At 42.1% G+C, this 19,076-nt stretch overlaps 1 protein-coding gene across 1 annotated transcript in view; it reads right to left on the bottom strand.

Moving 5' to 3' along the window:
- LOC139387865 (nuclear protein AMMECR1-like) overlaps positions 1-16,785 on the bottom strand; it is a 33,934-nt gene extending 17,149 nt beyond the window's left edge. Inside the window, exons 1-2 of the mRNA XM_071134166.1 lie at positions 15,175-16,785; positions 788-898 (exon numbers count right to left, since the gene is read on the bottom strand). Of these exons, the coding sequence (XP_070990267.1) occupies positions 788-898; positions 15,175-15,620 (557 nt within the window). The 5' untranslated portion in view covers positions 15,621-16,785. The remainder of the gene's footprint in view (positions 1-787; positions 899-15,174) is intronic.
- Positions 16,786-19,076: the final 2,291 nt, after the last annotated feature.

Here is a 19,076-nt window from a genome sequence, read left to right on the forward strand (position 1 = left end):
AATGGTAAGAGTTGAAGCGCTAGGGGCAAAAACAGCTAGATCTACTACTAAAAGTCCAAAATATATACATTTTGTAACGAACTGTCAAAATAAAGACCAGAATTCACATATTTCTATACAACTATGTCTAAATCATCTGGTTTTCGATCAATTTTTTTTTTTTTTAAATGAAAGTTACTCTTTAAGACAAACGCAATATATCGAATGGCTACAGTAGGCCAGCCAAGATGAATACTAGGTGTTTTTGTGCAGACTATCAACAGTAGCCAGCATATTGCTAGTATGTTCACTATTGAAGGTTTACTTTTATAAATCACCTTCCCTAAAATCAATAAGCTCTGCAAATGGATGAATGAATGCATATTTTTGCTCTGGACAGCTTGTGTGTGCTGTGTTAAGGTATCAACTGATGTCAATTGCGGGAGTGTGGTGGTGTTTGAATGAGCGGCCAATCATATTGCTCAAATACAAATACCATGACTGTTCGGTGTGTAGTCTTCAATGGTTTTTCATAAATGGTAGATTGCAACAGAGCAGGTAAATGTTCAACTGGAACGCAAAAATAAACTGAAAAGTTACTGGGCCAGTCGGGACAGTGACTGACGAGATCCACTGGTCCGACATGTTTTCACTGGCCCCGGGCCAGCGTTAATGTCGGTTGCTGGGGAGACTTTTGTTTAGGGGAAAGGCCAGACAATGTAAAGACTGATATCAGTGGTTTAGCCTAAAGAAGAACACAGTACATGCTTGGAACTCTGGGCATGATCAAGTTAAAAGAGTGGCGTACCTGGTAAGGGTGTACTCCCTGAGTCCTGGGTGGAGGTTCATGGCAGAAAATGTACCTATACATCCCCTCAACCGCTTGTCTCTGCCTATTTTCCATGTGACAAACAGCGGGCTGTAAGAGAAAGAAGGGAAGACAATGTTAGGACCTTTAGAGTTAAAACACATTAGAACATCAGTTAAAATCTTGGCCCAATACATAGTTTGAAGGTCCAGGATTCACTTACAGTGCATTTGGAAAGTATTAAGACCCCTTGACTTTTTCCACATTATAGGCTTATTCTAAAATTGATTAAATTATTTATTTTTCTCATCAAACTACACACAATATATAGGGAGGTGACCAAGAACCTGACGGTCACTCTGACAGAGTTCTAGAGCTCCTCTGTGGAGATGGGAGAACCTTCCAGAAGGACAACCATCTCTGCAGCACTCCACCAATCAGGCCTTTATGTTAGAGTGGCCAGACGGAAGCCACTCCTCAGTAAAAGGCACATGACAGCCCGCCGGGAGTCTGCCAAAAGGCACCTAAAGGATCTCAGACCATGAAAAACAAGATTATCTGGTCTGATGAAACCAAGATTGAACTCTTTGGCCTGAATGCCAAGCATCGCGTCTGGAGGAAATCAGGCACCACTCATCGCCTGGCCAATACCATCCCTACGGTAAAGCATGGTGGTGGCAGCATTAGGCTGTGGGAATGTTTTTCAGCGGCAAGGATCGAGGGAAAGATGAACAGAGCAAAGTACAGAGAGATCCTTGATGAAAACCTGCTCCAGAGCACTCAGAACCTCAGACTGGGGCAAAGGTTTACCTTCCAACAGGACAACAAACCTAAGTACACAGCCAAGACAATGCAGGAGTGGCTTCGGGACAAGACTCTGAATGTCCTTTAGTGGCCCAGCCAGAGCTCGGACTTGAACCCAATCGACCATCTCTGGAGAGACCTGAAAATAGCTGTGCAGCGTCACTCCCCATCCAACGAGACAGAGCTTGAGAGGATCTGCAGAGAAGAATGGGAGAAACTCCCCAAATACAAGTGTACCAAGTATGTAGCATCATACCCCAAAAGACTCAAGGCTTTAATTGCTGCCAAAGGTGCTTCAACAAAGTACTGAATAAAGGGTCTTAATACTTATGTAAATGTGATATTTCCGTTTAAATTAATTTTAATAAATTAGCAAACATTTCTAATCCTGTTTTTGCTTCGTCATTATGGGATATTGTGTGTAGATTGATGGGGGGGGACTATTTATTTGATTTCAGAATAAGGCTATAACGTAACAAAATGTGGAAAAAGTCAAGGGGTCTGAATACTTTTTGAATGCGCTGTAGGGTTGAGAAAAACAATTGTGGACACAATATTTGAATTGATTTCTCACATTCTTAGTGGTGACACTGACAACAAAGGTCTTTCTCAACTAACATTGCACTGATAGATATTGATTGACAACGTGTATAGCAAGTACTAAAAATAAGATTGCTACATGAGATTTCTGTTACAGTTTGCTATTAGACATAGCATAGCTCTCTGGATTTACATTCAGGTGTTCTCTGGATCAAAGTAAAGTTAACCTTTTCTGTCAAAGCAGCAACATGTCCAGTTTACTCTGCCTGTTTGTCATGGCCATATAGACTCAGTCAGCACCATAGTTTGAGTTTGACTGCGCATTGGGAGCTAAAATCAATTTGAGCTAAAAATCAATTTTAAAATCAAGCGAGGCAGCAGTCAGTGACATTTTGTCTTGTGTTATGTGTGCCCAGAGAATTTCGTGCACCAGCAGATATACTGCTTTGCGTTCTCTGTAAACTGACAAAGTACCCGTAGTAGCCTACATGTTATGTTTAGTCTCTACCAACAAAAAAACAACATACACAGTTGAAGTCAGATGTTTACATACACTTAGGTTGGAGTCATTAAAAATCATTTTTCAACCACTCCACAAATGTCTTGCTAACAAACTATAGTTTGACAAATCGGTTAGGACATCAACTTTGTCAATGACACAAGTAATTTTTTCCAACAATTGTTTACAGTTGAATTATAAATGAAATAATATATGTATCACAATTCCAGTGGGTCAGAAGTTTACATACACTAAGTTGACTGTGCCTTTAAACAGCTTGGAAAATTCCAGAAAATGATGTCATGGCTTTAGAAACTTCTGATAGGCTAATTGACATCATTTGAGTCAACTGGGGGTGTACCTGTGTATGTACAGTGGGGCAAAAAAGTATTTAGTCAGCCACCAATAGTGCAAGTTCTCCCACTTAAAAAGATGAGAGGCCTGTAATTTTCATCATAGGTACACTTCAACTATGACAGACAAAATGAGGAAAAAAAATCCAGAAAATCACATTGTAGGATTTTTAATTAATTTATTTGCAAATTATGGTGGAAAATAACTATTTGGTCAAAAACAATAGTTTATCTCAATACTTTGTTATATACCCTTTGTTGGCAATGACAGAGGTCAAACGTTTTCTGTAAGTTTTCACACACTGTTGCTGGTATTTTGGCCCATTCCTCCATGCAGATCTCCTCTAGAGCAGTGATGTTTTGGGGCTGTTGCTGGGCAACACGGACTTTCAACTCCCTCCAAAGATTTTCTATGGGGCTGAGATCTGGAGACTGGCTAGGCCACTCCAGGACCTTGAAATGCTTCTTACGAAGCCACTCCTTCGTTGCCCGGGCGGTGTGTTTGGGATCATTGTCATGCTGAAAGACCCAGCCACGTTTCATCTTCAATGCGCCTGCTGATGGAAGGAGGTTTTCACTCAAAATCTCACGATACATGGCCCCATTCATTCTTTCCTTTACACGGATCAGTCGTCCTGGTCCCTTTGCAGAAAAACAGCCCCAAAGCATGATATTTCCACCCCCATGCTTCACGGTATGGTGTTCTTTGGATGCAACTCAGCATTCTTTGTCCTCCAAACACGACGAGTTGAGTGTTTACCAATAAGTTATATTTTGGTTTCATCTGACCATAAACATTCTCCCAATCTTCTTCTGGATCATCCAAATGCTCTCTAGCAAATTTCAGACGTGCCTGGACATGTACTGGCTTAAGCAGGGGCACACGTCTGGCACTGCAAGATTTGAGTCCCTGGCGGCGTAGTGTGTTACTGATGGTAGGCTTTGTTACTTTGGTCCCAGCTCTCTGCAGGTCATTCACTAGGTCCCCCCATGTGGTTCTGGGATTTTTGCTCACCGTTCTTGTGATCATTTTGACCCCACGGGGTGAGATCTTGCGTGGAGCCCCAGATCGAGGGAGATTATCAGTGGTCTTGTATGTCTTCCATGTCCTAATAATTGCTCCCACAGTTGATTTCTTCAAACCAAGCTGCTTACTTATTACAGATGCAGTCTTCCCAGCCTGGTGCAGGTCTACAATTTTGTTTCTGGTGTCCTTTGACAGCTCTTTGGTCTTGGCCATAGTGGAGTTTGAAGTGTGACTGTTTGAGGTTGTGGACAGGTGTCTTTTATACTGATAACAAGTTCAAACAGGTGCCATTAATACAGGTAACGAGTGGAGGACAGAGGAGCCTCTTAAAGAAGAAGTTACAGGTCTGTGAGAGCCAGAAATCTTGCTTGTTTGTAGGTGACCAAATACTTATTTTCCACCATAATTTGCAAATAAATTCATTAAAAATCCTACAGTGTGATTTTATGGATTTTTTGTCTGTCATAGTTGAAGTGTGCCTATGATGAAAATTACAGGCCTCTCTCATCTTTTTAAGTGGGAGAACTTGCACAATTGGTGGCTGACTAAATACTTTTTTGCCCCACTGTATTTCAAGACCTACCTTCAAACCCAGTGCCTCTTTGCTTGACATCATGGGAAAATCAAAAGAAATCAGCCAAGACCTCAGGGAAAAAAAAGTCTGGTTCATCCTTTGGAATAATTTCCAAAAGCCTGAAGGTACCACGTTAATCTGTACAAGTATAAACACCATGGGACTATGCAGCCGTCATACCACTCAGGAAGGAGACGTGTTCTGTCTCCTAGAGATGAACGTACTTTGGTGCGAAAAGTGCAAATCATTCCCAGAGCAACAGCAAAGGACCTTGTGAAGATGCTGGAGGAAACAGGTACAAAAGTATCTATATCCACAGAAAAATTAGTCCTATAACGTCATAACCTGAAAGGCAGCTCAGCAAGGAAGAAGCCACTGCTCCAAAACCGCCATAAAAAAGTAAGACTACGGTTTGCAACTGCTCATGGGGACAAAGATCCTACATTTTGGAGAAATGTCCTCTGGTATGATGAAACAAAAATAGAACTGTTTGGACATAATGACCATCGTTATGTTTGGAGGAAAAGGGGGAGGCTTGCAAGCTGAAGAACACCATCCCAGTAGTGAAGCACAGAGGTGGCAGCATCATGTTGTGAGGCTTGCAAGCTGAAGAACACCATCCCAGTCGTGAAGCACGGAGGTGGCAGCATCATGTTGTGAGGCTTGCAAGCTGAGAACACCATCCCAGTCGTGAAGCACGGAGGTGGCAGCATCATGTTTTGGGGGTGCTTTGCTGCAGGACGGACTGGTGCACTCCACAAAATAGATGGCATTGTGAGGAAGGAAAATTATGTGGATATATTGAAGCAACATCTCAAGACATCAGTCATTAACTTCTTGAGAAGTTAATGCTTGGTCGCAAATGGGTCTTCCAAATGGATAATGACCCCAAGCATACTTCCAAGTTGTGGCAAAATGGCTTAAGGACAACAAAGTCAAGGTATTGGAGTGGCCATCACAAAGCCCTGACCTCAATCCCATAGAACATTTGTGGGCAGAACTGAAAAAGCGTGTGCGAGCCAGGAGGCCTACAAACCTGACTGAGTTACACCAGCTCTGTCATGAGGAATGGGCCAAAATTCACACAATTTATTGTGGTAAGCTTGTGGAAGGCTCCACGAAATGTTTGACCCAAGTTAAACAATTTAAAGGCAATGCTACCAAATACTAATTGAGTGTATGTAAACTTCTGACCCACTGGGAATGCGATGAAAGAAATAAAAGCTGAAATAACTAATTTTCTCTACTATTATTCTGACATTTCACATTCTTAAAATAAAGTGGTGATACTAACTGACCTAAAACAGGGAATTTTTTACTAGGATTAAATGTCAGGAATGGTGAAAAACTGAGTTTGAATGTATTTGGCTAAGATGTATGTAAACTTCCGACTTCAACTACATGTTTAACACACCAACACAATTTGCTTATATGCAGGGAATATTGCAGATTAGTGTGTCCAATTAATCACCTAAAAGCATGGCAGCAGCTCCACCTCTTAGCCCTCAAATCACCTAAGAGATTTTGCACCTTTTCTCAATTACCCCCAGGATTACTGTCGCTAAGTATTTTCCCACACAAAAGGCTAATACTTGCATGGGTTAATACACTTTGTTAATATAGACCACTTTCAAATAGCTTAACTAGTCCTGATCTGGGCAGAGAAGGATGACGTATGAGGGTTCCAGCCTCATTCATACTTAAGGAGACGTCTCTGAGCTGAGTATTAATACACTCTCTATTGTATAAACTTACTTCCCCAGAAGAAGAATTACATCAGTCCAGTAGGGCACAATGTGGAGGTAGATACATCTACCATGATGACCACCTCAAAAAGAAAGGGCCAGGAAAAAAAAATGTACCTATTCTTAGTATCAATGCCTTTCTTGAAGCTCATGACTTCATGTATATTTAAAAGCCGGGGCAATACAGAGGGGAGGGAGGAAAGACGGTCTTGGGAAAGAATATGATAGAGTAAGGAAAGGAGGTGGAGAGAGAAGTCAGTTGCTTACTAATCAACAATGTCAATATTCTTAATCCTCAACATGTGTTCAGAGTGAGGAATAGCTGAGGAGCAATCTACATTCAAATCAAGTACTCTCTGGACTGCACAGACAGCACTCGATAAGCGCCTGGAAATAACACAACAGTGGACAAACACTTCACAGTCTGAAAGAAGACTGTAGAGAGAGGAGGAAGACTGCACAGGAGAAAAAAAAAGTATGTCTGAGTGAGTGTGTGTGTAAGACAGAGGCATCGCAAACTTGCTTGATTGATGTCAGTTGATCCTAATAAGAAGTGATCTCTCAAGGGACAGACAGACAACTCCATACTTTTGAAGCGAGTGGGCAGCTCTGCTGTAATAGGTTGACTTCAGACAGACAAACTCCTCCAGACAGCCAGTGAGTGAGTCAGTCCATCCGTCAGGCGGGCCACTTCCTGGCTATGCAGTAGAGACCTACCCAACCCAAGAGACTGACGGTCACAGCCTGCAGCTCCCTACTTAAAATGAATCGCTTTTAATCTGGCTGATGAACGAACCCCTTGGCAAATAAGGTGAGCAGCAGCCTGAGAGAGAGGCTGTGTGAGCCAAGACATTCATCTATGGGAAAGCAAGTGCAGAGGTAGGGACACTTGACAAGAGCTACAGTTGTGACCCCAGTCACCATTGTGGGGTGAAAGACCACCTTTAATGACTGTTTGCCATTGGTCTGACAAAAGCTGAGGTTCCATTTCCAAACCGTGAAATTCTACTTCAAAAGGATTTCAGTTAGAACATTTGTCTATCATACAGTTTCCTGACAAGAATCCATGATGAATCTCTTGCGAGTGAGCGGCCAGTTGTGCCTGCTAACTAAACATTCTATGGTGAGTGTTAAGAGTTCTGGGGGGAAGGGCGACAGGGAAAATTTTTGACATGCAGCCAGGGTTGATGGGTTCAGTGCGTTACAAAAGCCAGACTCCTGCGAGTCAACATGGATTTATCTTAATGAACTGCTGATAAATCAATCACACCATGAGGTCTGAGCAAACAAGAGAATCTTTCTAAAAACCCCATGGCTGAGTCACGAAAATAGCACACTGGACCATTGGGCACTTCAGATATGAAAGGGAGACTGTGGGGGTGTCCTGGGTTTAAAAAGCTAGAAAAAAGAAAAATCATCTTTGCCGTTCAGGCAGGTAACAACACAGCAGCATGATCGTCTTTGTGTCCACTGAGAATCAAAATTAAATTATTATATTCCCCAGGCCCCTATTAGATGCTCACTATGCTATGCGTAATTCAGGCAATTTTTCCTCTGTCCCTCTACTCTAGCTTTTTTGGCAGAGCTCCCACTCGGTTCTGTGTGCCCATTCTGAAGAGTAATCCCAGCCTTCTGGCCACATACTAAAGGGATGTCCTATTGCATCACGTGCCATACTGTGTCCTTGACGATTCCACTCATCATCCATTCCCCCACCCACCCACAGCCAACACCATCTTCACATACCATACCAGCTCCCATCCAGACTGCTGTGTGTGCCTGAAGAGTGAAGAGCAGACACATTCTCAATGATTTCAATTAAACATGTGTTAAAGGGTGATTAAACTACACTGAACAAAAAATATCAACGCAACATGTAAAGTGTTGGCCCCATGTTTCATGAGCTGAAATAAAAGATCACAGAAATTGTCCATATGCACAAAAGCTTATTTCTCTCAAATTATGTGCACACATTTATTTAAATCCCTGTTAAAGGGCATTTCTCCTTTGACAATATAATCCATGCACCTGACAGGTGTAGCATATCAAGAAGCTGATTAAACAGCATGACCATTACACAGGTGCACCTTGTGCTGGGGACCATAAAAGGCCACTCTAAAATGTGCAGTTGTGTCACACAACACAATATCACATCTCTCAAGTTTAGGGAGCATGCAATTTGCATGCGGATTGCAGGAATGTCCATCAGATCGGTTGGCTGAGAATTTGTAATGTAATGTAATTTTAAAGAATTTGGCAGTATGTCCAACCGGCATCACAACCGAAGACCACGTGTAACCAAACCAGTCCAGGACCTCCACATCAGACTTCTTCACCCGCCGGATCGTATGAGACCAACCTCCCGGACAGCTGATGAAACTGTGCATAAACTGTCAGAAACCGTCTCAGGGAAACTCATCTTCATGTTTGTCGTCCTCACCAGGGTCTGACTGCAGTTCAGCGTTGAAACCGACTTCAACATTTGCTCATCGATGGGGAGCAACTGCTCACATTCGATGGCCACTGCCATGCTGGAAAAGTGCTCGCTTCACAGATGAATCCCGGTTTCAACTGTACCGGGCAGATGGCATCATGTGGGCAAGCGGTTTACTGATGTCAACATTGTGAACAGCGTGACCCATCGTGGTGGTGGGTTTATTGTATGGGCAGGCATAAGATATGGACAACAAACACAATTGCATTTTATCAATGGAAATATCAATGCAGAGATACCGTGACGAGATCCTGAGGCACATTGTTGTGCCATTCATCTGCCACCATCACCAAATGTTTTAGCATGATAATTGCACACCCCATGTCACAAGGATCTGTACACAATTCCTGGAAGCTGAAAATGTCCCAGTTCTTCCATGGTCAGCATAACTTGCCTGACGTGTCACCCGTTGAGCATTTTTGGGAATCTCTGAATTGACGTGTATGACAGTGTGTTCCAGTTCCCACCAATATCCAGCAACTTCACACAGCTATTGAAGAGGAGTGGTATAACAATCCACAGGCCACAATCACAGCCTGATCAACTCCATGCAAAGGAGATGTGTCACATGGCATGAGGCAAATGGTGGTCACACCAGATGCGCACTGTTTTTTTTGATCCCCGCCCCTACCTGCATATCTGTATTCCCAGTCACGTGACATCTATAGATTAGGTCCTAATGAATTTATTTCAATTGACTGATTACCTTATATGAACTGTAACTCAGTCAAATCTTTGAAATCGGTGCATGTTGTGTTTATATTTTTGTTCAGTGGACATGAGTAAAAGGGTGATCCAACACTACCCATTTGGTATCCATCCAATGTTGATGGATGAATGGATCATCGGTGATGGATGGGTAGCAACGTGTGATAGGCCTAAACGATTTCATCTCAACTCACAAAAGCACATTGGGATGGAATCCAGTCGGAGAACCAGCGTTCTGCACTGCAGAGGTCCAACCCTGAGGACACAGACAGTGTGTCTCTGCAAAGCACATCAAACAAGGGCTGCTTTTAAAAAGCTTTATCAAGCATATTTAACTGAGCCCAGTTAGTCACTCAGTCCTAATTTAAAGCAGTGAGTAAGTCAAATACATTTCAGCAAGCCATTACACCCACCATCTCAGATTGTCTGAAATAATATATATATATATAAATATATATATATATATATATATAGAGTTATAAACATATAAGATTAGCATTCCTTTTTTTATATTATTTGATCTGTGAGAAATTAAGCTAATTGATTGCACCTAAATTGGCCTTTTAATTTATAGGACTTAAATATCTAATAAATATAGTACTCAATATTCGATTGGGACCAAACTTTTTTTCTATAAATGACTGAGACATGAGGAATCCCAATAAATTGTCAAAGACCACCCATGGACCCCCCACACCAAACCCACTACACCAATGAGTATACAGTATCAGTTCCCTATGTCTAACAAGTAGTATGGTGCTGCGGCAAAATAATGTTCATGTAACGCTAATCTGATCTGTTTCTAACAACAGAAACTATTTCAGAACCATCTAAGATGGTGGGTGTCAATCCTCTTTCTGGTGCTTTTTGACGAGGAACGAACCAAATGGAAGAACTTGACAGGTACATATTACCCCTTCATCTGAACTATGTCATCGCATGAAATGTTTTAGGAAGTGCTTCAAATCCTCTCCTCTGTACCAATCAGTCCATTCAAATAAGTGCCATCCCCAAACAGTGGAAACACTAGAAAAGGCTGCAGGGGCGTTTTAATGCGCATTGCTACATCTGGAGCCCAGTTCACACACAGACACCTTCCCACTGCAGACTGACTACTAATCAGTCCTGATGACATCACTGCCCACCATAGTCACAATTACACATTGCACTATAGTACCCAGTCCCAGCTTTCACACTGAGGGGGCAATTATTCAGGAGATTCAAAATTGCCATAAGTCACATATTACACTCCTTTGGCTTCTGATTTATGGGTCACAGGTGGAGCTGGTGTTGTGGGCAGGAGTGTGTACAGAGATCAGATGGGGTGTGGGAGGGGCTGGTGTCATGTTCCTCACATCATCAGTTCCTCAAGCAGATATCACCATGTTGTGTGTGGCACTCGGTTTCAACCTGGCAGGCCCAGTTCATCTACCACATTCTAGTAGTCTAGAATAAATTGAGCACGAGGCTTGAGGTATGTTTAATGTTCATTTGAGCCCTGGTAGAGCAGCTATGTTATATACAGCCATGGTTATGGCAACAACCCTCCTCTTGGAGCTGATCCACGCTGATCAGGTGAATCCTCCTGGTGGTAAACACACTGGCCTGGATGGATCAGACTACTCCCATCTCCATTTTAGACGTATAGGCTAATGCAAGTGGGGGTAGACTTGGAGAGGAACTGAGTCTCTCAACACAGGGAAAGCCCTTGCCATTCAAATCTAAAATTAGCATAAAGATGACACCGGTGTTAAAATACAGAAAAGCAGAGCGGTGTTCAGTTCCTTGTCTTCATAGCTGGAAAGAGATTGCAGACAGCACTCTCTGTATTAGTACCATACTAATGTCAGAACAGCAGGGAGGGGCTTGAACATGTGTGTATGCTGTTGCCTCTAGTATACCCATCATGGCATTACTCATCTCTTCCCTCTGCATTACATCCCAACATTACAAGCATGTTGCAAACAACTACCTCTGGGTGAACAATTCCCTATTTAAGAATGTGTAACTTCAAACAAGCTTATGAATGTGAATGTATGAGATGCCTTCTATTGAAGAAAAACAGCCCAACACATTTTTTTCAGGTTTTGTTTCAATCTTCCCAAAAGAGCGGAACTGGATATCAAATAAATAATTTCACATGGAAATTCCCAATGAATGAAAATAAAACTGGGCTTTCAACCTCCTCCACCCCTTTCCATCTGCCTCACTCTGCTTGGATTTTCAGTCCCATTTTCTGACATCAGGCAGAACTTTCACTTGACCCCTAAATCCTAGGACAGTGGGCATCAAACGGATCAACAGATTACAGTGCATCATCACCATGGCCCTGAGCACTATCAGGTTACTGCTTCATGTAACACTCACAAAACACACTAATTCAGACTGGGTGAATACGGAGTATCCCCAACATACACAAGATGTTCGACTTGTGACAGAACTGTCTAGTGAGGCTGAATTAGTTTCACTGTTAAACAGACACTGAGCTGGTACTTAGGAATCAAGGGGAAATCACCTCCAATAAACAAACGGCTACCAGGATTCTCACACTAGTAAGTCTATACATAGACCTCTAAGTCAAGAAATCCCAGCGTGTGTAAACGGAGACCTGGAATCAAGTGTCCAACTCTCAATCAATGGCTCTACCGCTACTCTTCCTCTTTCCAACATTAACAAAATGGGAAGCATATAGTTTGTGTGATCCGGTTTATGCATTTTTGTGAGGTAGCCTAGCAGGGCGACAGGTAGCCTAGTGGTTAAGAGCGTTGGGCCAGTAACAGAGGTTGCTGGTTTGAATCCCCGGGCCGACTAGGTGAAAAACCTGTCGACATTTCCCTTGAGCAAGGCACTGAACCATAATTGCTCCTGTAATTGGCTCTGGATGAGTGTCTGCTAAATAACTAAAAGGGAGATTGCAAAGAGATAAATATGTTAAATATAAATATGCACCCTTTCCCTTACATATCTATAGAAACAAACGTCTGGCCATTTCCAAAAGGCATGATGATAAAGGCGGGTGGCAAAACTCTGTATCTATAAGATAGTCATACGTTATTGTCCCTAAAAAAAAAAAAAAATGTCAAAATGCCTTGACGCATAAGTATGTTTTAAGCAGGCAATTATTATACATTTGGAAAAAATGGTGTGTTAAATATAGTAAGGAAGAAATTACTGCATGTTGTCAGGATTTGCTATAAAGAAGAAAACAATGTTGAAATGAATGGTATCAATAGAGTTTGTCTCCAGGCCTCCCATTAATGTTTCAAACATCTACATTGATATAGAATAATGGACAGGATGTTGATTTTACTTTGAAATGAAGGCACAGCACTAATATACTAGTTAACACTTGTGTGTACCCCACATTGGTTTTTTCTTCTAATAAACACTTGTGTGAATAGACAGAGTCCGTGTGAAATGTATATGGTAGTAACACTGCTACAAAAAGGTGGCTGAGGGCCATATTTGGTTTGTAAATTACATGCCTATCTGTTAAAATGTGGTCTTGTACACTAGTATGCAGAGAATGCTTCCCAGTTACCTAGCTGTGCAATGGCCAATTACCATTTTAACAGCCTTAGAGGAGAAAAGTACATTGGCATCTCATTAAAAATATCATCCCAATGTTTACTGTGAGCAAGGAAAGGCCACCATGACAACAGCTCCCTAAAGCTACTTTGGCTGTTAGGTTGGCTATAATAACTGATGATGTAATGATGTATGCCTAACTAAGTGTGTAGACCGTCATTACCAACAGAAAATACACATATTGGGATTTTAACACAATGCCATTGGTAAATGTAGGCCTAATATTGCATAAAATATTGTCTCTAGTCATGAATGTGTTGTGGACAAACCTCCCCCTTTAAATGAACAATATGTAGAAGCTGTCCAGCTTTTTAATGGTTATTACATTCAATGCTGTATGGATTCTTGAAGAATGTCAGTTATGACTTGAGTTTAGGACAACTGTAAATTACACTATCATAAACCAAAACGAAGGTTGTAGGCTACTAATAAGAATACTGGAATGGGGGTAGGCTACTAATAAGAATACTAGAATGGACGTGAAACTTCATATGATGGCCAAAGGTCAGCCATGTTGGTCAGGTAGTTGAGCAACCATGGCTTACCAGTGCTGTGATAAAACAGTGTAAAAAAAATAAAAATGCATTTGGAGAATTTATCTGCACTGTATGTTGTCAGCTAGCCAGGCAGTTTTAGAGGAATGGTTCCATAAATTTTTCAAATGAACTGCCAATATAACATTCCATTCAAACAATGTAGTCAATCCACAGCCATACACTGTCAAATCAGTTGACGATAGGATTTAGACGAGTTGTAAATGCAATAAGTACTGATATTGTATCATATAATATAATTTGCAGCTTTCCAATAAATCATATTTTTTTACATTTATGGTCTGTTTACATATTTTTTGAGGATATTTATACAGAAAATGCATATAAAACCCATAACGTGTATAAACCCAAAACACAATCATATGACAATAATTATATTACACAATGTACATATCACATGAGTTACATTTATTTTCCTGCAAAGGTAAAATCAGGACTATACCTCTTCTGCTGTTCATTCCAAATAGACTGGTTTGGATTTCTCCCTGACCAATATGGCTGCCATTTTGAATAAATTCTGTAACTTTGAGGGTTTATGACATATCCTATTAAATTACTAGAGGGGGTCTCTATAATTAATCCTTACGGTTTTTGTAAACAAGCAATGTAGTTAGGTATAGTCAATCTCACAGCCGGATAGTCCTTGCATCAAATAGGTATGTCTATAGTTGTCTGAAACACAGGCTAGATCGTATTTTAAATCGTAGGCCCCTGTGTCATCACTGATCAGTATCGTCGATTATACCTGTCAGGTATAACTCCGTCGATGTGGTTCACATTTTTTTTGCGTATCGAATAGCATCTTTGGTGTTGCCACATCTAGCAAGTCAATGTGTAATGTGGCTTTATGAGACACACTGCTAGCTGTATGCCTAACCCTAACCTTGAACTAAGACCAAAAAGGTAAATGTTGGTTTTATACGATACAGCCAATTTTGACTTTGCCGCTGGCCTATCTAGTGGGAACCCGTCCTCTGTCATGGTCGATTGACACAGACAAGGCAGCTAGTTAAATTCTAGATCTCGACTTTGGATGAAGGAATATAATCAAGCCGTGTCATTTTCACAACACATGAAAAAAATAGACAAACACACCACGCGAAGTAACACACCAATTGTGTGGTGTTTTCTAAACTTTCTAAACTGTAAAGTTGAAACTCGCCCTTGCTGGCTACCAAGCTAACGTAGCCTTTAATGCTAACTAGCTACTGTTTTTCTTTGTTGAGCTAGCTAGCAGACGTAAGCACCACACCACCCAGTGAAAGTAAACTTTATCCAAGTAGCAGCAGCAATATATTAATTTACGAAAGTTGCACAGCTCAACCAATTTACTTTTATTTTCACTACTACATTACAATTGTTTTGTTATCTGCTTGCTGTAACTTGCTGGCTAACGTTAGGTAAGAACGTTTACTACACAGTCGATAACATTGCTTATTCAGTCATTAACGTTAGCAATAGTAGCTACTACTTAACAACATAATATTAGGACGAAACTTACTAGGAATCGTTTGTAAACCTAGGTGTTCGGGGAGGTTGGTATCCATACAGATGGCAATAAAGCACGTCGAAACAGAAGCAGCACATCTCCGCCGAAACAACCATCTTCCTGCCTCCACTTCCCGAACCAGATCCCGGGCTTAGATTCGGGGAGAGGCCAGTTGAGTTGTAGCCTCCCGGGGTTGGGGACAACGCGTTGGTGCTACTACTACTACCCCCAGGACACCCCAGGCCGTTCACTCGATTCATGTTCCCTGCCGCCACAGTCGAGGAGGAACCAATCCCCAAGTCCGATCCACAATGTCCGGTCCCTGCCACTCCGTTTCCCGCCCCCACCCCGCCAGGACCCCCCGACCCGGGGGATCCCGACAGCTTCTGCTTCTTCACCCCGCAGCACCCGGCCGCCATCTTGGAACAATCTGCACCGACACACCGCTTCCGACCCATCACCGTCACCAAGGGAAGGGTGGGGGGAAACGCCGACCAGACGTACAAATCCCACTGCGTTAATACGTGTGACGGACAATGCCCCACTTTCAGTTTTTTTTGTCGGGCGACGTTATATCCAATATGATGAGACTGCAATGTCACCCTATCTTTGCCTTTAAAAATACGTGACTTACGCAAAGTCCTTATGTGTTTTCGCTAAGAAGACAGCTGTGAACCACTTCAAACTGTTCGATTGATCTCAGATATTGTCCAAAATACAGGTCCCTTCTTCGGAACACGATAACCACCGAGGTGATTTCACAAAGCAATCTTTCTCTCGAATGATGCAGAAACTCATTCAACCTCACTAGCTTCCCAAGAGGAAAAACAGTTAGCTAGCTAGCTAGTTAACTATCCAGTCAGTAGCCAGATGTGGAGCTGTGACAGCTACTGCACTGCACCCCCCGCAACAGAGACAATCCTTTTTGTGTGGGAGTCGGGAGCTTGAGTACGCAGGACCCATACGCTTCAGCACGAACAGTACATTACGCTCCGGACCATGTAGTTTAACATTGCACCAGTTGTTTACTTTCATCCGAACTTTTAGCTAGACAACTGATCCAATATTGGAGATCCAAACGTCAAGTCGACGCAAAATAAAATGCCATTTGGCTATTATGCAGTTTGAGCCATCAGACAGCGTCAGCGCCGACCAAGTCATTTCAACAATCCAGCTGATCAGTTTGCACATGCATTTTGTCAGTTCTCGGACAGTTTAAAACATATTATTTAAACCCCAGCGTCATAATCAGCGCTGAAAGTTTACTGTATATTTGTTTGGTCAGCTTATCCGTCTACTGTGATGCATTTTGAGAGAGCAGCATTCTTTCTATTCCATCTGTCCGAAATCTTCCGGGTTTGGTCTCTCGCTCTTCGCCCGACTCACAGCGGCTACCATTTGCCTGATAGCCTCTGTGCTGTTGGGGAGGGGGGGACCTGTGATCATCTGTAGTCACTGACAGTATTTACCTTCTCAACGCCGAAATAGGATCCAGGAAATGTTTTGCGATCGATTCCTACGCATAATGCGTAGTCTCACCGTATGCTGTCCGTGTCAAATCTGAATTCTTGCTGCGAATTACGCAGAAAAAAATGCTGCTTGTGCTATCCTCGGTTCCTAATCAACTTGGCCTCAACCGCGTGAGGATACCGATGCAATTTCTCATTACACTAATTGTGCTCCTTTAGACAATTTGTATCCGACTTCACTTAGAGAAAGCAAACATGCATCCCTTCAAATCCTTTTCGTTGCAGTCGTAAAATGTGCCGTCCGCCCTCTTGTTGCAGGTGATCAGCTGCTCTCCAGAATCGACTGGCCGCGCGAGGGATTTAGGAATAGCAGACTTGAAAATTGGATTCGATTCCTCACGATATTAGGCTATCAAAATACCAATATAGGCTACTGAAAATATTGATTGGTCCATGCTGTTATAGTTACCAACCGAAATGTAAACTTTTATTATATTGCTGTTACACAGGCATGTACAGTGTATTAATGTGTGTAACCTAGGTGGTACATCAACATACAGTACCTGCCTGGTTTTAGGCTATAACGGACCAACTGGGAACCATCGTTCGTGGTGTCATAACTCAGATCACATGGTGGGCTCTGCCAGTTGTTGGGGTGTAGATGTAAACTAGTTATCTAATGAGCTCTAGCCATGATCATACAATGACATCAACACCCCTGAAACCTTAAGTAGTGTTGTCGTTGTTACGAACGAGGGTTCACATCCCAAGTGAGGTCGGCCGTACAAGGACGAATCAGCTTTATATTGGGAAAGTTTCCTATCCTAATCATTTACCCAAAAGATGGCAACAGTAAGCTCACAAAACCAAAGACCCTTCTCTTATGATCTTTCATATTTGTACTGTAAGTGAGGGAGTGATACCAAGGTCAGAACATGAGATGCTTGCACTAAAAGTGTAGGTTTACACTTGCCTGAGGACTCACTCTGAATTTAATTACACTGTTATATGGATCGGTACATACAGTACATTCAGCCTGAAACTGCCATCCTATAAGTTGTTTGTGTGACTTCAAAATGAGGGATGAGGTACAAAAATTCATCAGCGATTGGATCGCCTCTAACAAATCTAACCAATCAGAGTATCAAAGTTAACATCATGTAGGCCGGCTCTGGCCCAACCCATCGGTTTCTGGGACCAATCTGAAAGGTCAGAATGTGTTGACGTGCTAGAAATCATCAGGAGGGGGGAAAATCCAGACTCATCGTGGAGAAGAAACATTAGTTGGCCGTAGCGATGTGGATGGGTAGCCAGGCAATGTTTACACCTCTGCAGATGACTGGCTGCTCCCTAAGTGAGGGTTTAAAATGGATGACTGAGGTTTCTCAGCGTTGAGCTAGGCAGATCAGATCAGGCAGGTTTGGAGAGAACACACATACAGAGCCCTCTAAGCTGCTAGGCTGAATGAATATCAGCTTGAAGCGCTCAAACCTTTTGCAGTGTGTTGCCCATCTTCATTTGAACTACTGTATATTGCAGATGGTTCTTTGCAAGAGCAGCAAACTACTTGCTACATGTCCTTTAATAAAGGTAGACTCAGCAATATGACAACCGTTCACTCCGATCCCTGGTCCCAGAACAAAGAATTGATTGAGACATCAAATCAAATTTTATTTGTCATATGCGTCAAATACAACAGGTGATCTTTTTGGCCTTCCTGTGACAGCACCCAATGTCCACCAAGCTGCCTCCAATGTCATTTTAGAGAATTTGGCAGTACATCCAGTACGTCTTGACCTGACTGCAGTTTGGAGTCATAAATGACTTCAGTTGGCAAATGCTCAACTTCAATGGCCACTGGCAAACTAAAGTGTGCTCTTCACAGATAAATCCTGGTTTCAACTACCGGGCAGATGGCCACTGAACTCTGGAGCTATTTTAAAATCACCAATGGCCTCATGGTGACATCCCCAAGTAGTTCCCTTCCTATCCTGCAGCTCAGTTCAGAAGGACGACTGCATCTTTGATGTGTCTGGGTGGTTTTATACATGTCAGTGCTAAACCCTAACCACCATTTTAAATTTCAACGGGGTAGGGACGTTCCAAGGATTCTGGATAGCACGGGCCATTTAATACATCAACAGCATAATTATTAACTTGACCATGCTTAAAGATATACTCTATGTTTGATATGAAAAGTTCAAGAAGGGTGGTCTTTCTATATGCACTCTACGTAATTTTTAAAAAAGCATACTTGTCTTTTAAAAATGATAAATACAATTAATAGCAAAGTTCTACTTGCTATTCACATTAGGCTGAGCATCACACCATGAACATGCACACCCACACAATATGACAAGAGCAGTTTGAAAATGTGTGCCATCAGCATTCCTTTCACTTGACAGCTACATTCTTCTGTGCACAGGCTGCTGCCGCATTTCTCAA

The sequence above is a fragment of the Oncorhynchus clarkii genome, chromosome 29 (genome assembly GCF_045791955.1).
Source record: "Oncorhynchus clarkii lewisi isolate Uvic-CL-2024 chromosome 29, UVic_Ocla_1.0, whole genome shotgun sequence".
Classification (NCBI taxonomy): Eukaryota; Metazoa; Chordata; class Actinopteri; order Salmoniformes; family Salmonidae; genus Oncorhynchus; species Oncorhynchus clarkii.